At 52.4% G+C, this 19,652-nt stretch overlaps 1 protein-coding gene across 10 annotated transcripts in view; it reads left to right on the forward strand.

Moving 5' to 3' along the window:
* The window catches only part of ARHGEF11 (Rho guanine nucleotide exchange factor 11), a 115,147-nt gene that overhangs the window by 85,314 nt on the left and 10,181 nt on the right, over positions 1 to 19,652 (forward strand). For 4 of the 10 annotated variants that reach the window (XM_047784270.1, XM_047784274.1, XM_047784265.1 and 1 more), the window contains 16 exons: positions 477 to 575; positions 1,768 to 1,810; positions 2,970 to 3,066; positions 3,347 to 3,469; positions 6,109 to 6,132; positions 7,230 to 7,374; positions 7,712 to 7,808; positions 8,592 to 8,621; positions 12,429 to 12,555; positions 16,238 to 16,417; positions 16,505 to 16,552; positions 16,761 to 16,948; positions 17,230 to 17,376; positions 17,643 to 17,722; positions 17,815 to 17,940; positions 18,494 to 18,611. In XM_047784270.1, the coding sequence (XP_047640226.1) occupies positions 477 to 575; positions 1,768 to 1,810; positions 2,970 to 3,066; positions 3,347 to 3,469; positions 6,109 to 6,132; positions 7,230 to 7,374; positions 7,712 to 7,808; positions 8,592 to 8,621; positions 12,429 to 12,555; positions 16,238 to 16,417; positions 16,505 to 16,552; positions 16,761 to 16,948; positions 17,230 to 17,376; positions 17,643 to 17,722; positions 17,815 to 17,940; positions 18,494 to 18,611 (1,672 nt within the window). Of the gene's footprint in view, positions 1 to 476; positions 576 to 1,767; positions 1,811 to 2,969; positions 3,067 to 3,346; positions 3,470 to 6,108; positions 6,133 to 7,229; positions 7,375 to 7,708; positions 7,809 to 8,591; positions 8,622 to 12,428; positions 12,556 to 16,237; positions 16,418 to 16,504; positions 16,553 to 16,760; positions 16,949 to 17,229; positions 17,377 to 17,642; positions 17,723 to 17,814; positions 17,941 to 18,493; positions 18,612 to 19,652 lie in introns of all 10 variants that reach the window. The other 6 variants (XM_047784271.1, XM_047784264.1, XM_047784269.1 and 3 more) reach the window with 3 other exon arrangements.

Consider the following 19,652-nt stretch of genomic DNA (forward strand, 5'->3'; position numbering starts at 1 on the left):
CTCAGCTGCTTCGAAAGGAAGGGGGGTGAGGGAGAGAGGCTGCTGTCCTGTTGTTCAGAATAAGCTTCTTGCCCATGGCACGCACTGCTGGATTTTCCTTCTGGGCCTGCCACTGGTAGCAGCCAGAGTCAACATCCACTTGCTCGGGGTTCCTGTTGTGGCGCAGGGGAAACGAATCTGACCAGGAGCCATGAGGTTGCGAGTTCAATCCCTGGCCTCACTCAGTGGGTTAAGGATCCAGCATTGCCATGAGCTGTGGTGTAGGTCGCAGATGGCCTCTGGGATCCCAAGTTGCTGTGGCTGTGGTGTAGGCCGGCAGCTGTAGCTCCAACTGGACCCCTAGCCTGCAAACCTCCATATGCTGTGGCTGCGGCCCTAAAAAGAAAAAAAAAGTGTCCAGACATGCTAGTTGTCCCCAGAGGGGAGAAGCAGTCCAGGCTGAGAATCACTGCTCTCACCCATTTTCTCTCTCCTAGCTTTTTTACTTGTGTGCAGAAGTTTATCAGCAGACAAACCCCAAGGATTCCCGAAGCTTGGGAAAAGACATCTGGAATATTTTCCTAGAGAAAAATGCGGTAAGGCAGTCATTGAGTGGATTACAATTTTACTGTATTGTTTAGACCACTCAGAGGCAGAGAGGAAAAACTGAGCAAAAAGTTCAGGCCAAATGGAGACAAGCTCTTGGAGGGATTCCTGGATTCTGTTCCTAGCCCCACTCTCTGAAGATCGATCTCTCTCTACCTCTTTCAATCCACTTGGAGCAAGGTCGGATACACATTGCATCTCCGAAAGCATCTCTGAAATGTTTGGAGAAAGGAGGAACTTGCATTGCCTCCTGATTACTCTCCCCTGCATTGGTTTCATGGTTCCCTTCAACCCTCTTGGCCTTGCCCACCCCGGGACAAAGAAACAGGCTCAGAAACATCAGATGATAGAATCAGTGAGCCAAGAGGCACACCCAGATTTCTGAGGCTCAGCCTGTCTTGCTGTGACTGCCCAGAGGGAGGGGACCCCCGAGTACCAGGGCGGATACGCACGCCACCCCTGGACGTGGTTCCCAAGGACGTGTCGGGGATCCCGCTGCAGCGGCACCTGGGCCTGCAGAGGGCAGTTCCCATCTTAGGCTTTCTAATCTGATCAACTAAACTCATTCCCAAATGACTTGACTCGTCTGGCAGTAAGCTACTAGGACTAATAAGATTGAGAAATAAACTGTTTTTACCTCCAGATTTTAATTTTAGCCCCCTTCAGTGGGTCTTGAGTAAGGAGATTAGAGCTGCCAGTTGTTCCTTGGTGGTGGTTATGGAACCACCCCAGGATCCAGCTGTCAGGTTCTCATAAAGCCAAAGCCAGGCTGCGCGCACTCGCTGGAAGATGCAGTAGCAGAAGGCCCGTGTTCCCTGGGGGGTGAAGGAGAAGGGGAGCCCATCGAGTCACTTCGTAAGACTCCTCCCCTGCTGCTAAATTGTCCCCCCCTCCACTTTTTGGAACCTTTCCATTCAGTACAGCCTGAGATCCTTGAAATAAGAGCAGGAAAACTGCAGGTACCACCCTCAGAATATACAGTCCCAGCTTGCCTCGTAGCCTCCGATGCCAGTTCTCAGAATCCCTAGCTAGAGTTCAGTGGAGATGGGTGAGCGGAGGTGGGGTCGTGTAGGGAAAGGAGGAGGAGAGGTAGTGCCCAGAGCCCTCCTTGCCCCCGCACGATTCCCACCATGCCCTGGGGTGTGTGGACCTCACCACTGTGCCCCCTCTTCTGTTTTTCAGCCTCTGAGAGTGAAGGTCCCGGAGATGTTACAGGCTGAGATTGGTGAGTTGGCTCCTTGGTCATCTAGTCTCTTCTTCAGAGGTGGCTTCAGGGACCGAAGGGACATAGTCTCTACCTTGGGCAGCTGTCCTCTAATAGGGGAAATGGGGACCTTTCCTCCAGAGCTCCTCAAAGTAGCTCATGGACAAACACAACCACTGGGAGCTACTCTGCCTGATCAAGCCTGTCACGGCAGGGCACAAGTTGGTCAGGAGACCGGGGTCACTTCTGCCAACCTTGCACCTGACCTCTGTGGGCCTGGGTTGGGTCATGTGTACAAAGAGGAAATTGGATTCCTAAGCCTGGTCATCATCAGGATCCCTTGGGGGCTTCTGTCTTAGAATTACCGAAACCAGGGCCTCCCCCACCCCACCCCACCCACAGAGTCAGACTCTCTGGAGTGTTTTTGCTCTTGTGTTTTTGGTGGTGTGTGTTCCTAAACCTGTGCTGAGTGGGGAGCCAGTGAGCTAGGTGATTGCTCTGTTCCCTTCTCGTTGTCAAATCATGAGTGGAAGAGCCAAGGAAGGGTGCCAACCTGAGAGGCTAATCACGGGAGCTTTCTAGAGGGTCATGGTTCAAAGCTGCCTTCAAAAAGAGGTCCTTTAAAGGCCTGGATGATAGGAAAGCTAATGGGCACAGACAGAGGGTAAAGGGAACTTGCTCCAAAGCAGAGCGGAGGGTGGCCAGCCACTCCCGGGGACGTAGCCTCAGCTGAGTGAAGCCAGGTGCGAGGACAGGAGAGACACCTTCCAGTTTCTGGTGGGAAGTTGGGTTTCCTGTGCAGTGCTTGCCTTTTGCAGCCTTGTGAGCTGGCCCTGGGGCGGTGGAATGAGAATGAGCCTTGCAGAGGTGTGCACTTAATGTCAGAGGGCAGTGTCTGGACACAGGCAGAGAGGGGATTTAATAGTTCTCCACTTAATGGAGTGTGGAACATCCCGGAAACTATTTTGTCCTTGCCTTGGGACTTGGATGTCAGGATTCCAGTCCTGAATTCAGGAATGACCTGGTAGGTCCAGGCCTCCACTTCCCTTGGCTGACAGGAGGGCAGAAAGCCAGCCTCTGCCCCCGGTGCCATAGGCAGCTAAGAGGCTTTGATATGCTCAGCAGATGTGACCTCCTTCTCCCAACATCCCTCCCCTTCCTGTCTGGGCTCCCACCACAGACCTGCGCCTGCGGAGCGGCGAGGACGTGCGCGCTGTTCTCTGCGAGGCTCAGGAGGCCGCCATGCCCGACATCCAGGAGCAGCTCCAGGACTACAGGTGCCCGGTGCCCCCCGCCCCACTCTCCCCTCTGCCTCCTCACCCTTGTTCTTGACCTGTGGGGTATGTGTCTTGTGTGTGTGTGTGTGTGTATTTGTGTGGTGTGTGTGTGTGTGTGTATTGGTGCGTGTGTATGGTGTGTGTGTGTATTGGTGTGTGGCACATGTGTGTGTATTGGTGTGTGCGTGTGTATTTGTGGCGTGTGTGTGTGTGTGTGTGTGTCTGTGCACCTCTCTGTCAGGCGTTGGTGTACGTTTGTTTCTTTCTCTCTCTGGCTCAGAACAAAGCGCACGCTGGGGCTGGGCAGCCTGTATGGTGAAAACGACCTGCTGGACCTGGATGGGGACCCTCTCCGCGAGCGCCAGGTGGCAGAGAAGCAGCTGGCTGCCCTAGGAGACATTTTGTGAGTCTCCGGTTCCACTCCCACCCCTGAACATGCCCAACAGTTTGACACAGTTTGTGGGTCTATTTCCCAGCCCCTCCCCCTCTGCCACTTCTTGCCTGATCCTTCTTCCCCCGAAAGCTGGGAAGAATCCTGCCCTCCTGCTCCATTTCTCAGGCCGGGTCTGTGGGAGTTTCAAGGGAATTGTGGAGCCTGGGGCTTCTGAGGGCAGTTTGGTGGTTATAACAAACCTCGGGCCTCAGCATCGCAGTGAGCTTTCTGGACCCTTCCTGCCGCTAAGATCGCATCTGACACTTAGTACAAGGGCCATGCAGTGATTCTCCAGGGGGTAAAGTTCCTTCAGGAGGCAGGCAGAACTGGCTTACAAGAATCAGACCGTTTTTAACTAATCACATCGGAAGACTAACCGAACTAAACTTATTAAGGAACTCCTGGCACAGCTGCTGTGAATGCCTCTTTCCAGCCCTATTTTCTGAAGTGTTTCAGGTGCCTGGGTTGACTTTGTGGGGACACTTCCAGGCTTAGAGGTAGATTTTCACCCCAGTACTGCTTCTCCACTCAGTAATTGTGTGACCTTGATCAAGCCATTGCATCGCCCTCGGTCTCATCTATAAAATGACAGATCTTGGGCTAGACAATCTCTGTAGCGTCTACTAATGCTGATACTTCAAGCCAGCAAGTTTTTATGGAGTCTCCGATGGTGCTAAGCACAGTTCTAGGCTCCTGGGATGCATTAGTAGAGAAACAATGTTTGTGGAGCTTGTGCTATTGTAGGAAGAAAAAAACAGTGGGTATTATGCAGGTAAATTGCAGAGTACATTAGAAAATGAGGGTTGGGGATCAGGGAACAGAGCAGGCCGAGGGGGGCCAGGAGCATCTGAGCCAGGGGATTGCACCTTCAAATAGAGCCTCATCCAGACGTTTACATGTGGGCAACTGAGGGAAGGGGGCGTGGGCATCCTCGGAAACATCTTGGAGGAAGAGCATCCCAGGCAGAGGGAACAGCCAGGGCAGAGGAGCGACATGCTTGACATCTTTGAGTGCTGAAGTCAGAGGGGCAACAGGAGAGGCAGCCTCCCAGAACCTGTGGACAGTTGTAAGTTTCTTTCCTCCCAGTGAATGAGGAGCCTTTGGAGCCGGGAGCAACTTGAGAGTGGTGGGAGAGCAAAGGAGGGTTCCAGGCAGGGAGGTCAGTTACAGGAAGTCCCCCAGTAGGGCTGGGATGGGAGCACTGCCCCTGGGGCTGTGAAAGGAGTTCCAGGTATGTTTTGACAGGAGAGCCAACGGGAGGATTTCCTAACAATTGATGTATAGGATGTGAGAGAAAGAAAAACCAAGGAAAAGGAAAAAAAACTCCACATTTTTTACCTAAATGACTAAAAGGACGAAGCTGCCATCCGTTGAGTTAGGGACAGCTGTGTGAGAAGCGATCCTGTGGTAGAAAATGAGGGACTTGGAGTTCCTGTGGTGGCGCAGTGGTTAACGAATCCGACTAGGAACCATGAGGTTGCGGGTTCGGTCCCTGCCCTTGCTCAGTGGGTTAACGATCCAGCGTTGCCGTGAGCTGTGGTGTAGATTGCAGACGCGGCTCGGATCCCGCGTTGCTGTGGCTCTGGCGTAGGCCAATGGCTACAGCTCCAATTGGACCCCTGACCTGGGAACCTCCATATGCCGCAGGAGCGGCCCAAAGAAATAGCAAAAAGACAAAAAAAAAAAAAAAGAAAGAAAGAAAAGAAAATCAGGGACTCGGTTTCAGACGTGTCAAAATCTCAGATCTCTTTTAGACATCAAAGTGGAGAACTGAGTAGGCAGCTGCCGATAGGAACCTGGCATTTGATGAGAGGTCCCACGGAGAGGACATATTTCGTCTTTGAAAACAACCCTCCGACCTTCAGCTGAGCCCTGAATCTTTCTGGGCCTTAGTTTCCCTAGCGATCAGATGGCGCTGATCACCCCGATGACACCAGGGATGGAAGCAAAAAAGCTGCCAGAGCCTGTTCTGAGATTGTAGGCACCACAGAATTACGTGGGATTGTTATTGACAGCATAGGCACCCTGCTTCTAATGGCTTGTACTTAAAAGAATGCAGCCTCCGTTTCATTAATTGGAGATGTAATGGATTATTTGGGTATAAATAGTATACATGTAAATAGCCCTTGGCCCATATCGAGCACACAGATATTAATTGCTGTTCCCACTTACCTCTTTTAAATAGGTTCCCCTGAATCAGGTCCCAAGGTATTATCTCCGCTGTCTCACCGTCTTTCCTCTTGCCTCAGTGTCAGCCCGACCCTTCTAATTGAGTTCTAGGTGGACACAGGGAGGAGCCTCTTCCTCCCTAACTTCAGAGGCTGAAACAGATAGCAAGCCAGAGGCTGCATTTGCCACGCGCCCCTTCCTTTTAGCTAGAAGGACTCCATCATCGTCATCACTCTCTGCCCACTGAGTCCCTCAGCGGAGTGAGAACCTGCACCTCCTGAGCCCCAAGGCGGCTCCAGGGCTGAGACCAGGAGTCTGAGTCTGACTCCCTCCCCGCCATCCCTTCCTCTAGGAAAGAACTCACCTGCCTCCCGGTGTGGCACAGGCGGACAAGCCTCTGCCTTTGCAGTCTGAGTCATCTGTTCTTTCTTTTGTTCCAGGTCCAAATATGAGGAAGACAGGAGGTGAGTGAGTCTGTGGTGTGGTTTCAAGGTGGGAAGGAGTGGAATTGAGCTACCGGGCTTTGCATCTCTGCCCATCACAGGGGAACCCCCAGCATCATAGGATCACCAGCTGTGCAAGTTTAGTTCCCAGACGCCCATGTAACCATAGCACAAGGAGGTTGCTGCCTGGGACGTGTGTCTGCTCCTCAGTGTGAAGACACCAAGCTGCCAGCCCTCCCGGCACTCCTGCTCCTGGTCTCTTCCACCCACGTCGCCCTGTGTCTGCCTCCCCACTTCTCTCTCGTAAACCGCCTAAAGAAGGACCAGTGATGGGGTCACCCCCTGGAGCAGCCCCTGCATTGGGGAGCTGGGGCACAACACACGGCTTTTCTTGGCACACTTTTTCCCTTTCAGCCTGTATACATACATGTCTTTTTGTTTCTCAGCAGGCGATGTTAAGTGAGTGTGCATTCCTTGAGCATACACACACTTCATAAGGGAGAGACGGTGGGGTTAGAAGTCTGAGAGAGGAGGAAAGCCAGAGCCAAAGCATTTGCTTCATTGAATCCGCAAAGTGGATAATCCATCTTCCAAATTGAGAGCCAAATAGATTTTTAAACACAGAGCTCTGGATAGTTTCATTCGTGGCACTTGGAAGCGACTTGCCAGATCCTTTCCATCTCTTTTTTCCCCCTGTCCCAGGGGTGGGAGCTTGGTGGCGAAGGCAACTGACCTGTACTTAGAGGGGCCGCTTGGCATTTTTCCCCCATCCGTCTGCCACTCAGCCCCCTCGTGTGTGCCTGAGGACATTAGCCATGGGCTGCAGCGATTCTCCAGGCCTGTTCTCCTTACCTGCTTTTGTTTGGGGAACTGACACGTCCTTCCACAGACCCCTGTCCTCTCGTCAGGCGGAGTTCTGTGTAGGAAAAGAACACAACTTCTAGAAGTCATGGCAGCCAAGACTTTGCTGGCTTCTGCCTGCTGTCTCATTTGAATATCCCAGGCGTCATTCCGAACACCCTGGCTCTTCGCCACCCACCGGGTGGTAGCGAGATTTTGTGCAGCAGAGTTCGGGCTCTGCCACCTGCTGAGCTTTCTCACCCCCGTTCCTCTCGCAGTGCCCCCATGGACTTCGCCCTCAACACCTACATGAGCCACGCGGGGATCCGCCTTCGAGAAACACGACCTTCCAACGCAGCTGAAAAGGCCCAGTCTGCTCCTGACAAGGACAAGTGGCTACCCTTCTTCCCGAAGACCAAGAAGGTGACAGAGCTGCCCCAGAAAGCAGCCATCTCTGGGTGTGGCCCCCTGCATCTCTGGGTGTGGCCCCCTGCATCTCTGGGTGTGGCCCCCTGCACTGAGGCAAACTGGGGTCTAGCTGCCTTTGGATGTGGAGTCGTTGAGAATCCCCAGGCTAGAGCCATGCTCTCCCTTCCTCCAGCCCCAGGCCAGAAGCACATGTGCTAGTCCTGGGTACAGGCATGAGTCTGTCTTCCAGTTACTTGTTTAGGGCCCGTCATTGGGGCAGTGACAGGGGGATCCATGGCCCAGTTAGGGTACTGGGACCTTCTCCAAACCCTAGCGTCTCTTGTCTCAGCAGAGCAGCAATTCCAAGAAAGAAAAGGATGCCTTGGAGGACAAGAAGCGAAACCCAATCCTCAAGTACATCGGGAAGCCCAAAGGCTCTTCCCAGAGCAGTGAGTATTTGGGGAGAAGGCACTGGGCGGGGATCCCAGCTCCTTCACAGGCCAATTCATGGGCAGAGGGTCTTCCTGTGCATCTGGGAGCCACAGGCCCAGACTCCGAGATCGCAGCCTGCCCTCAGTGCTCCTGTCTTCTCCCTTCGCCACCCCCAGCGCAGGCGCCTGAGGTACAGGTAACTGCTGCAGAGCCAGGGAGGCCGAGCCAGTCCATGGGTCTAGAAACTCAAAGCCGATTGTAGGTACTGAGCAGCCATGAAGAGGAAGTTTCCCCCTGGGCAAGATTGCCCTATTGACAGTCAGTGCCCGCTTCGCCTTCATCCCTGGGATTGGTCTGTCCTGAGGGCCTGTGTGTTAGGAGCAATGATGGGCCCTTGACAGTGAGTTTCAATTACTGTTTAGCAGAATTAGGTAGAAAGGGGGCAGGTTGGGGCCCCAGAGGCTCCCCTCATGCCATCGGTAACCAGACCTCCATTGAGCCTGTCACCCATTCTTCCCAGCTGTGTGTCATCTCTGAACGTTGCTGCTGGCCCTCCCAGTCACTATCTTAAGACCCCAGAATTAGTGTTGGGAACCCGGGAAGGGTGACGGTCCGGGGCCAGCTGCCTTTCCGGAAATTGCTGCCTTGGAGGAAGTGGGGGAAGGCGGGGACTCGCTAGCTCAGCCCTGATTTTTGCCACTACCTTTCATTTTCCTGCTTGATATAATTTTTATTTTGACTCTTGAAACATTAATTCGACTTTTCATGGTTTACTTTTGTTTTTGTTTGTTTTCTTTTAGCATTTCATATTCCCTTGTCCCCTGTGGAAGGTAAAAGGACCATTTTCTTTGGGTTTTTCTTTGCATTAGCATTGAGTTTCCATTTCCCAAGTCCTGTCTGCCCTTCTCCTCTCCTTCTTCGTCTCCTCCTGCCCTGGCTCTCCTTCCTCCTTCCCTTTCCTCACCCCATTGCTCTTATATGCACCTCCATTGCTGTAGAAGCTCCCTGTGGCACAAAGCCCTGCCCAGGGGTTCCTGCCCTCACACTGGGCACAGGACTCTGCCTGCCTGATGCAGGGTGGGTGTGGCTGGGGTGCTGCCCCCCAGGAGCAGCTCCTCTAGGTGCCTGCAGAGACCAGCTTCTGGGCCCTCGGAGACTGTTCCACGGCCTGAGGCCTTTCTCCCTCATTCTGTCACCTTTCCATGGATGGGGCTCCAAAATCCAGGGCTCTGTGTCAGTGAGGAAAACCCTCACATGTTGAAATGTCCCATACGAATTCCTCAGATTTTGTTTTCAATTGAAAAAATTATAAAAATCCTTATTTTTGAATGTTATGTGAGGGTTTTTTTTGGTTTTGTTTTGTTTAGTTAATAATGAGCCTTTAACAGTTTTGCTTTGGGGTATTTTAATTTCTGTCATCTCCTTTACTTAAGCTCTTCACTGTAGCATCTCTGTCTCTTTAGACTCCTAACTTTGCAACAGTTAAAAACAATGACCCTAACCCATGTATGTTAGAGGACCTGATATCTTCTAGAATCTGTGTATTAAAAATAAATATATAGGAAGTTCCTGTTGTGGGAACAAACCTCAGCAGGAACAAACCTGACTAGCATCCATGATGATGCAGATTCGATCCCTGCCCCACTTGGTGGGTTAAGGATCCAGCATGGCCTTGAGCTGTGGTGTAGGTCGCAGATGTGTCTTGGATCCTGGCTTGCTATGGGGCTATGGCTTAGGCTGGCAGCTGGAGCTCTGATTTGACCCCCTAGCCTGGGAGCTTCCATATGCTGCAGGTGCAGCCCTAAAAAGCAAAATATATATATATATATATATATATATATATATATATATATATATATAATACATGTACTTATATATATTACATATATATATATATATATATATATATATATATATATATATATATATATAATAGATAGTAACCCAAAGAGGCTTATTAGCACTTAGAACTAGACAGGTTTATTTCCCATCAACAAGGTCCATATGCATACAATTAAGTGATTAATATATTCTAGGTTCTATAGTAAATCAAGAGGAGAGATAGCAGTGAGATGCAATTAGGAAGTTAATCTTTGCTAGAATTCATTTTATATAAAGTGACAAAATAATGGTTTTCAAAATCATTTTTACAGTTAAATTCCTAGGCTTGCTATGCTATTGTAAACAATAAAAATAAAGAATTCAGAAAAAAGGAGTTCTCTCTGCGGCACAGTGGCTTAAGAATCCAACTGCAGGGGCTCAGGTCACTGCAGAGGTGCAGGTTCTATCCCCAGCCCAGCACAGTGGGTTAAAGGATCCAGCTAGGTCACAGCTGCAGCTCTGATTCAGTCCCTAGCCTGGGAACTTCCATGTGCCATGGGTGCAGCCATAAAGAAAAAGTCCATAAAACAATGGGAAAAAATAAAAGAACAAGCTTGAAACCCAGACCCTTAGTTCTTAACACATACTTCCTCCCATCCACCCTGCCCGGGGCCAGCATGAGGCAAGCAGCAGGCCTGAGACCAGCAGCCCTGCCCAAGTTGCTGCTTTGTGTCAGCCTGAGAGGGGACAGGAACACCCAGGGTGGGGCTACAGATCCCAGGAGCTGGATAAGGATGCTGGGGATTCGCCACCTTTGAGTCAGATCTTTCTATTGTCATTTCAAGATTGGATTTGATGTTCTCAGGTTCCCAGGACATCAGACAAATCTGTATGTGTATCTAAAGACCAAACACCCACCAAAGCTAAAAAGCCTCAGTGTTGAGAACTTGGCCATTTAGGATCATCGCTCTTTGCCCCTGTTTATTAGCGAAAGAACCTGATTGTTAGTAATGTACAGTTGACTTTTGTTTAGTTTCATGGTCACTCAGAGAATGGAGGAAGGAGAGCAAAGGCTACCAGTGAAAACTTTGCTCTTTTTCAAAAATGTGCTCCTCTCTAGCTGTTTGTTTTACCCCTGTTGCTCTGGGTTATTCACTTTTACCAAATCTCAGGACCACACCTATTGCTTGTCACAGCTAGAGTGTAACTATATCCCAGGAACAACTGGGCATTTTCCGGTGGCCAGTGGGAGAGGGAGCTGTGGGCTCCGCCTGGAGGCGTTCTGTTATAGGATGTTCCCAGGTGGCCGCATCATCACCCAGCCAGGGGGCGCTCAAGGCTGTGGCTGTGCAGCTGCCCCTGGCTCCTGCAGCTGCCCCAAGGTCTTCAAGCACACTCAGTCTGGGACAGGTAGATCTGACGCTCATCTGCAAGATGGGAGTGATGGTAACAGCCCCTGCTCCAAACACATACACACAGCCACCTATTTTCCAGTTTCAGCAAAATGTCACCTGCCTAAAGAACATGAAGTGGTGAGCTTTGAAGAGACCAGCTAAATGTTTTTCTATTTCTTCTGACTTGGAAATTCTCTTATGAATCTCAAGCTTAGATGCACAGGAAAATTTGTAAGAGTGTATGTGCCGATGTCAGAATCTCTCATTAGGAGTTCCCATCGTGGCTCAGTCGTAATGACTAGTATCCATGAGGATGAAGGTTCGATCCCTGGCCTCGCTCAGTGGGCTAAGGATCCTGCATTGCTGTGAGCTGTGGTGTAGGTCACAGGCATGGCTTGGATCCCGAGTTGCTGTGACTGTGGTGTAGGCTGGCAACTGTAGCTCCGGTACAACCCCTTGTCTGGGAACTTCCATATGCTGTGGGTGCGACAGAAAGAAAATCTCTGATTAATATGGTTAAGACCAGGGCCTGGTACCAAGGGTTATTTGCCTTAGCTTCCCCATCCCACTTATCCTTCCTGTTGGTCCAGGCAAAGCAGCATCTCTAGCCCACCTCCTGTTCTGACATCCTGGACCTGGAGCTGAGCTAAATGACCTTGAAGATGGGAACCACTGAGTCCCTGAGCCTAGCTTCTCCGGGGTCTCCATGTGACATCCCTTACAGCTTTTTACTCTTTTATCTGCCCCTTCAGCTTTGGATAAGGGCAGCTCTCTTTTGCCTTAGCTCTGAAAAGCATCTGGATTTGAATGTCAGAGAGTGACATCTCTCTGCTGTTTCTCCTAAGACAACCCCCCCACACACACACACACACCGGTAATGAAGGGTCTGGTTCTTTAATGACCAAGAGGCAGGGGTGGGGGCAGAAAGAACAAGAAGGAAAGTCAAGGAAAACCAGAAGCAGTGAACTTGGAAAGTAATATAAATTTGAAAAATGCTCAGGGTAGTCTGGCAACATGGCCAAATCACAGGTCGATGTGTTTTTGGTCTTCCTGGCTATTTTTTTAACCTGTTCCTGGCTCTTGGGAAAAACCTCACCACGATATTCAAGCCTTAAGAGTGATAGAGAATAAAGAATGATAAAGAATGTGAGCGCCAAGTGGAATAGCCACAGCAAATGTGCTTCCAGACCCTCTCGCTCTGCACCTGAGGAAAGAGTGTACTGAGAAAGGTGGAGAGATGGGCCATGCCACGCGGCGGAGTAGAAGAGCCAGGGTTCGAACCATGTCTCCTGACTCTCAGCCCCATACTGTTCTCATCCATGCTTGCTCATCGCTGTCTTCTGGGCTAGAGGGGAGTGAGGGCCCTGAGAAGTCGTCCCTGAGCAGAAAGTAGAGTACCTTTCATTATCTTTCTGCTTCCAGTCAAACCAGGCAACGTGAGGAACATCATTCAGCACTTTGAGAACAACCAGCAGTATGATGCCCCCGAGCCTGGGACTCAGCGACTCTCGACAGGAAGCTTTCCTGAGGACCTGCTGGAGAGCGACAGGTAGCAGTGGCTACAAGGGGCCTGCTAGCTGCCCAGGGAGGGAGGCACGAGCAGGGTTTGGGGCTCGGGTTTAATGCCAGCTACTTAACCCACCCCCACCCCCAGACTATAAGGCTTCACTATAGAGCGCTCTCTCTCTCTCTCTCCCAACAACCTTCCTGCCTGGATATCTTCAGCGGACATAGTATGTGTTGGTCATCAGGCTAGTCAGAGAGAGAGAGAGAGAGAGGCCTCTTTGGAGGCCCCTGACCTTCCAAAGAACCTCATGCCTTTAAAATTTCCTCTGGGAGTTCTCGCCATGGCACATGTTAAGCATCCAACTATGGAGTTCCCGTCGTGGCGCGGCAGAAACGAATCCAACTAGGAACAGAGAGGTGGTGGGTTCGATCCCTGGCCTCGCTCAGTGGGTTAAGGATCCAGCGATGCTGTGAGCTGTGGTATAGGTTACAGATGTGGCTCGGATCCCTCGTTGCTGTGGCTGTGGCATCACACGGTGGCTACAGCTCCAATTCAGCCCCTAGCCTGGGAACCTACATATGCTGTGGGTGCGGCCCTAAAAAGACAAAAAAGGAAAAAAAGAACCTGACTGTAGCAGCCTGGGTTGGTGCGAAGGCACGGGTTCCTCCATCTGGCACAGTGAGTTAAAGGATCCGCATAGGTCACAACTGTGGCTAAAAATCAATCCCTGGCCCGGGAACCTTTCATATGCTGTAGGTGGGGAATTTTTTTTGTTTGTTTTTGTTTTTTTGTTTTTTTGTCTTTTTGCTATTTCTTTGGGCCGCTCCTGCGGCATATGGAGGTTCCCAGGCTAGGGGCCGAATCGGAGCTGTAGCCACCGGCCTACACCAGAGCCACAGCAACGCAGGATCCGAGCCGAGTCTGCGACCTACACCACAGCTCACGGCAACGCCAGATCGTTAACCCACTGAGCAAGGGCAGGAACCAAACCCGCAACCTCATGGTTCCTAGTCGGATTCGTTAACCACTGCGACACAACGGGAACTCCTTTTTTTTTTTTTTTTTTTTTTTTTAAAGTTTCCTCTGGATTCACTCCCTGGCTACTCAGCAGCCTCCACCCTAAGAATAAGCTAGATTATATTATAAAGCAGCTATAAAAGACTACAGAGAGGGGCAGGGAAATCCTGGGAAATCGGAAAATCAGGCTAAAGATCGTATTTGGCACCCGTGGAGAAGAGAGCTCGAGAAGAGGTCTGCTGCTGGATGCTTTAAAGGCAGATGATTAAACTTGGGCATCTGATGTCCATCTCAGCAGAGAAATCCAAAGCTCATTGATCCAAAATAAACTGCTCTTCTCCTTTCAAGAAGAAAAAGGGGGAAAGAGGCTGTGGCATTGCTCACTTTCTCCATCTTTGGCCAGGTTCTAATGAGAACCCTGCTCTGGCACTGAAACGTACACTTGGACTTGACTTGTTCTTGACTGTGACATGACAGCCATCAAGTCATGTCTAAAATTCTACAGCCAGCACTTAAAGTGAGAACTGCCTGTAGTCAGAAACATCCCTGCACATTCTTTCTGTCACACTTGAGGTAGCATAAATGCGGTCTTGTGTATATGCAAGTAGTTCCCGTGTACACTGCCGAGCTGGACCACAGGCAGCACAGAGGCAAGGCAGCACGTAGCAGCCCAGATGGTCAAAGCATTTCACCCCCAAAATAACCATTTACCAAACTCTTAAGTCAGACACTCCTGCTCATATGCGGAGTTACTCCTTTCTGTAATACTAAGTCTTTATACGCTTAACACACGTTAAAGACTTTGGCAGTAGTGAGAATTAACAAAGATTTAGGCAGGATAAAGATTATATCTGCACTAGGGTGAGTTCTGATAGGACTGGGTAGGTTAAATATACAAAGGATGTGATTGCTGGGGTAGGTATGGTTTTATAGATGTTTCAGATACACAGAAGATAGACTGTCAACACCTGGAGAAGATACTTGGGACCATTTGTAAACTTGTGCCCTGAAAGTCGTTAGGTAACTTTGCCCTGAGACATGGTTTCAAATGTACTGAGCAGCAGCCTTTGGATCTGATGGTTATAAGCTCCCTGACAAGTTCAGAAGTGGCATCGGCAGCAATGGTGGGTCAGAGGCCGTCATAGGCACTAAACAGGTAGAAGCACCACCCGCACCCACCCCAGTTCTAGGCAGTGGTTTAGGAATTTGAGGCCAGAGATGGGTTGAATACCTCGCTTGTTGGTGGGAACGTTCCTCGCTTCTGGGTACCAGTAACCTCCATTGTATGAGGTTTGTTGTGACACCAAAGTGACCCATGGGCACTGGCGAAAGTGTTTGGAGTTAGTCTGTGTCAGAATTGTTCTAACAGACTTCAGGGGGTGAGTTCAATAGGGAATCAGCTGTTAGTATGGTTTCTAATCCTGCAGACGAACCCTCAAGACCCAGGGAGGAGCGGCATTTTGGGGCCTCCGGCAGCTCAGAGAGACTTGAGAAATGGAGACCCAGCCATTTGGCTCCTTCATGGCAGCAACCTGCTGTGCTCTTAAGAGCCCTCCAGACTCTCCAGGCCGTCTGTGGTCCTAGAGGCAGAGCAGGATGCAGATGAGTAATAATGTCAGCAAAGAACCAGCCCAGCAGGGCCACGGGGGGGAGGCACCATCCTGGGGCAGCTAGGGGTCAGAGATGGCGGCTGTCACAGGGCTGGTGCCCTGCAGGACTCAAAAAGAGCAGCACCCAGTCGTCAGCATCTCGCCAGGCCCCACAGACCCTCTGTGGTCAAGCCTGGCGGGCCAGGGAGCAAGTTCCTGCCCATCAGTACACAGGCCCCTGTCAGCACCCTCCCGAGTCATCTGCTCCCAGGAGGGGCCTGGAAGCCCAGAAAGGATGCCTTCAAGATAAGAATGGAAGAAACCCACGACCCACATCACAACTAGAGGAGTAGGAATCCAACAGCAGATAGAATTTCTGAAAGGCAGTGTGGAGAATGCTAAAGAGTGTGAAGGATCCCTGGCCCACGAACTTCCACGCAAGCATGGCCAAAAAAAGGGGGAAAAAAAAAACTGTGTGAAAGTGGAGCTTGTAAAAGATCTCGTAGAAGGAGAGATCCACCTCAGGTAGAGTCCGAGGCAGGACATGAACTCCCAGCCTCTGTTCCAAAGCAGAGGGTGGGAGTTCCCTGGTGTCCTAGCAGATGAGGATTCAGCGTTGCCACTGCTGTGGCTTGTGGTCACTGCTGTGGCTCGGGTTCAGTCGCCAGCCCAGGAACTTCTGCCTGCCACAGACTCAGTCAAAAAAAAGTCAAAGCAGAGGGCAAGATGGGCTGGCCACAAGACAGGCCAGGGGCAGGGAGGGTGGGCCCTTGTGGTCCCTGATGAGGGACTTCAGTGTCCACAGCTTTCCTGTTGAGGCCTCAGGGTCTTTGGCATCTGGACACCCCACAAGTCTGATGGTTAGTCCCAGATTTCGCCTTCCTGTTAGGATCCCTTCCTGACCTGCCATGAGGAAAGTGAAGAGGCTGTGCCCCTCACGCCTGGCTGGGGAGAAGGAGCTGTTAGCAAAAGCGGTTTGTCAGCTGAGCAGCACCTGCCACCAGAGTTCGGGTCCTTTGGTTTGGTGTTTGGGGTGGATGTGTGCAGCACTGAGATGGGGCAGCAGATAAGAGCTGGCCAGATACAGGATCCCAAGGCCTCTTGCCCTTTCCATCCAGTTCACGCTCGGAGATTCGCCTGGGCCGCTCTGAGAGCCTGAAGGGCCGGGAGGAGATGAAGCGGTCTCGGAAGGCGGAGAACGTGCCCCGCTCTCGCAGCGACGTGGACATGGACGCCGCCGCAGAGGCCGCCCGCCTCCACCAGTCAGCCTCGTCCTCTGCCTCCAGCCTCTCCACCAGGTGGTCGGGGCTCAGTGGCTCAGCCTGCTGATGGGGGGTCGGGGGGCAGCAGCAGAGGGTGGCTGAGAGTTGACATTCTCTCCACAGGTCTCTTGAGAACCCAACCCCTCCCTTCACCCCCAAAATGGGCCGCAGGTGAGTGAGGGCAGGCCTGGTAGGTATCCGTGTCCCCGCCATGCTCGGCTGCCCCTGCCCTCTTCCAGTGGCTGGTCAGTGGTGCAGCTCCTCTTCGTGGCCTGCTGGTTTCCCATGGGCCCAGGGCAGGCAGGTGGGGCAGGAGAGGGAAGGAAAAACCCCACGTTTGCATTTCCTCCGAGTGATGCTGAGCTGCCTGTTCCCCCAGGAGTATTGAGTCCCCCAGCTTGGGGTTCTGCACAGATGCCCTCCTCCCCAACCTCCTGGAAGATGATCTGGGCCATCTGTCTGATCTGGAGCCAGAGCCAGATGCCCAGAACTGGCAGCACACAGTGGGCAAGGATGTGGTGGCTGGGCTAAGCCAGAGGGAGATTGACCGGCAGGAGGTCATCAACGGTGAGGACCAGCTCCACCTCCCCTCGTCCACCCCGACTCGTGTGGGAACAGATGCAGAGCATCTCAGATGCAGAGGGTGGTAGAGAACATAGGGTGGGGCCCTGGGGGCAGGACTGTCGATGCTGTGGTTCTCGCCAGCCCTGGGGAGAGAGGAGTTGATGCGCCATCTGAAACCAGCACCAAACATATAGTGGTTCAGAGGTCTCAGTAGTGACTCTAGATCCTTGCTAATCAGTTTTCTTCCCACCTCTCTGCCCCTCCTCGTCACTACCCCCGCTCAGAGCTGTTTGTGACAGAGGCTTCCCATCTGCGCACACTCCGGGTCCTGGACCTGATCTTCTACCAGCGGATGAAGAAGGAGGGCCTGCTGCCCCGGGAGGAGCTGGCCCGGCTCTTCCCCAACCTGCCCGAGCTCATCGAGATCCACAGTGAGGAGCCCGCCCCACCTCCCCCTTCCCTGGCCAGCCTTCAGGTTCCTGCTCTGGTCTCGCCCGCCCCCCACCCCCTCCCTGAGCAGATAGGCCCCGCCAGCCCTCTTTGGTACAAGAACCTGATGTTCAGCCTGAAGCCAGCATTCTAGCTCCCCCATAAGTGAAATGGCTTCCGGACCCTTTCCCACGGCACTTCTCTCATCGCAGAGAGCCCGGCCGTGCAGCTTCACCCCAGGCACTTCTGTCTCTTCTCTTCGCCCCAGATTCCTGGTGTGAAGCCATGAAGAAGCTCCGGGAGGAGGGCCCCATCATCAAAGAAATCAGTGACCTCATGCTGGCCCGGGTATGGCCACCAGGCCTGGAGGAGGCGGGGGGTGGGGGCAGGGGGTCCCAGGCAGGGGTATGAGGCCGAGTGGTGTCTGTTCTGCCTCTCAGTTCGACGGCCCTGCCCGGGAGGAGCTCCAGCAGGTGGCCGCGCAGTTCTGCTCCTATCAGTCCATCGCCTTGGAGCTGATCAAGACCAGGCAGCGCAAGGAGAGCCGGTTCCAGCTCTTCATGCAGGTGCTGCTCGTTGCCTCTAAAAGCAGCCAGTTCGGTCACAGCGCAGCAGAGCTGAGGGGGAAAGTTAACTAATTCACCCAGCGTCTCCCCAGCTCCCCTCCCGGCCCCAGCTCTGGGTGTCTTGGCCTCTTGTCTCTGCCAGGGAGGGTAACCCAGCAACTTGCTGCACCCTCCACACCCTACCCCACGCCTGCTGTTCAGAAACACCGACACATACCCACCCCCAGGACAGATGCTCTGGACTTGCCGTCAGAAGGGCCCCCTCACCTGCTAGTTCCTGCATGTGCTTAGATGGGTCTCAGTTTCCTTGTCTATAAAGTGGGAATGATACCTGCTCTCTCTGGCTCGTCGGACCATAGCCCTTCCTGGGTTGTTGTCGCCCCACCTCCACCAACCTCACTCTAAGTATTTAAGCAAGAAGCTGCCACCACTACTTCTCAGTGACCCTCTGGGATTAGGACCTGTCTGGCATTTGCACCCTCCTCCGGGTCCTGAGCCACAGGCCAGCTCCTACCCTGGGCTCACGTCTTTCTCTGTGCCTCCTTCCATCCAGGAGGCCGAGAGCCACCCTCAGTGCCGGCGGCTGCAGCTTAGAGACCTCATCATCTCCGAGATGCAGCGGCTCACCAAGTACCCTCTGCTGCTGGAGAACATCATCAAGCACACGGAAGGTAGGGCTCAGGTCAGACCCTGCTTCTAGCACCGACTTGCTCTGTGACCTGCGCAAGTCACATGACCTCTCTGGTCTTCAGGTCTTCATCCTTGTGTTGTCAGGGTCAGTCTCAAAAAAAGATGATTATAAATGTGCTTTGGGAGTTCCCCTCATAGCTCAGCAGTTAGTGAACCCGACTAGCATCCATGAGGACTTGGGTTTGATCCCTGGCCTCGCTCAGTGGCTTAAGGATCCGCCATGGCCGTGAGCTGTGGTGTAGGTTGCAGACGCGCAGCTCGGATCCCGCGTTGCTGTGTCTGTGATGTAGGCCAGCAGCTAACAGCTCCAATTCAACCCCTAGCCTGGGAACCTCCATGTACCACAGGTGAGGCCCTAAAAAGACAAAAGACCAAAAATAAATAAATAAATAAATAAATAAATAAATAAATAAATGGCAAAAGTTAGGTGCTCAGTAGCAGGAGGAGGGAAGGGCCGCCTGTGGCCTCTCTGGGGCCTCTGCACATCAGTGGAAAGCCTCTGATCAGACACGGGTTGGCACACAGGGGCACCGCGGCTCCTCTGATGATCGTGGTCCCCCACCAGAGGCCTTGGCTGGATTTTAGCCCCATCCATCCCCCCGCCGGACATCTCTGCGCAGTGCACTAAAGATACAGTTGTGCGTGGTTACTCCAGAGGAGTGCCAAAAAGAACGTCTAGCCCCAGGTTGCCACTGTCCCTGGGATCCTGAGTACCTTTCGCCACCTTCAAATTTGGGCCATCGATGTCTGGATGTAGAGGTGGAAAGAACTGCAGTCTGGTTTGAACAGGTGTTGCTAGAGGGAGGCACCATCATTACCGTTACCCAAAGCCCCCCTCCTCCCCACCCCCACCCCACATAGCTGGTTGTGGTCTAGGCAGGAATTCCTGGGAGCCATCAGCAGTGCTCTGAAACCCAGGGACCCTCGGTATGAGTTATCCTTATACTGTTAGGCAAGGGTGGCGTGTCTACGCCCATACCTGCTGGTTTATGACAGGCCAGTCACCATGGCTGTGGGTAGCC

Source organism: Phacochoerus africanus, chromosome 6 (assembly GCF_016906955.1).
Source record: "Phacochoerus africanus isolate WHEZ1 chromosome 6, ROS_Pafr_v1, whole genome shotgun sequence".
NCBI lineage: Eukaryota > Metazoa > Chordata > Mammalia > Artiodactyla > Suidae > Phacochoerus > Phacochoerus africanus.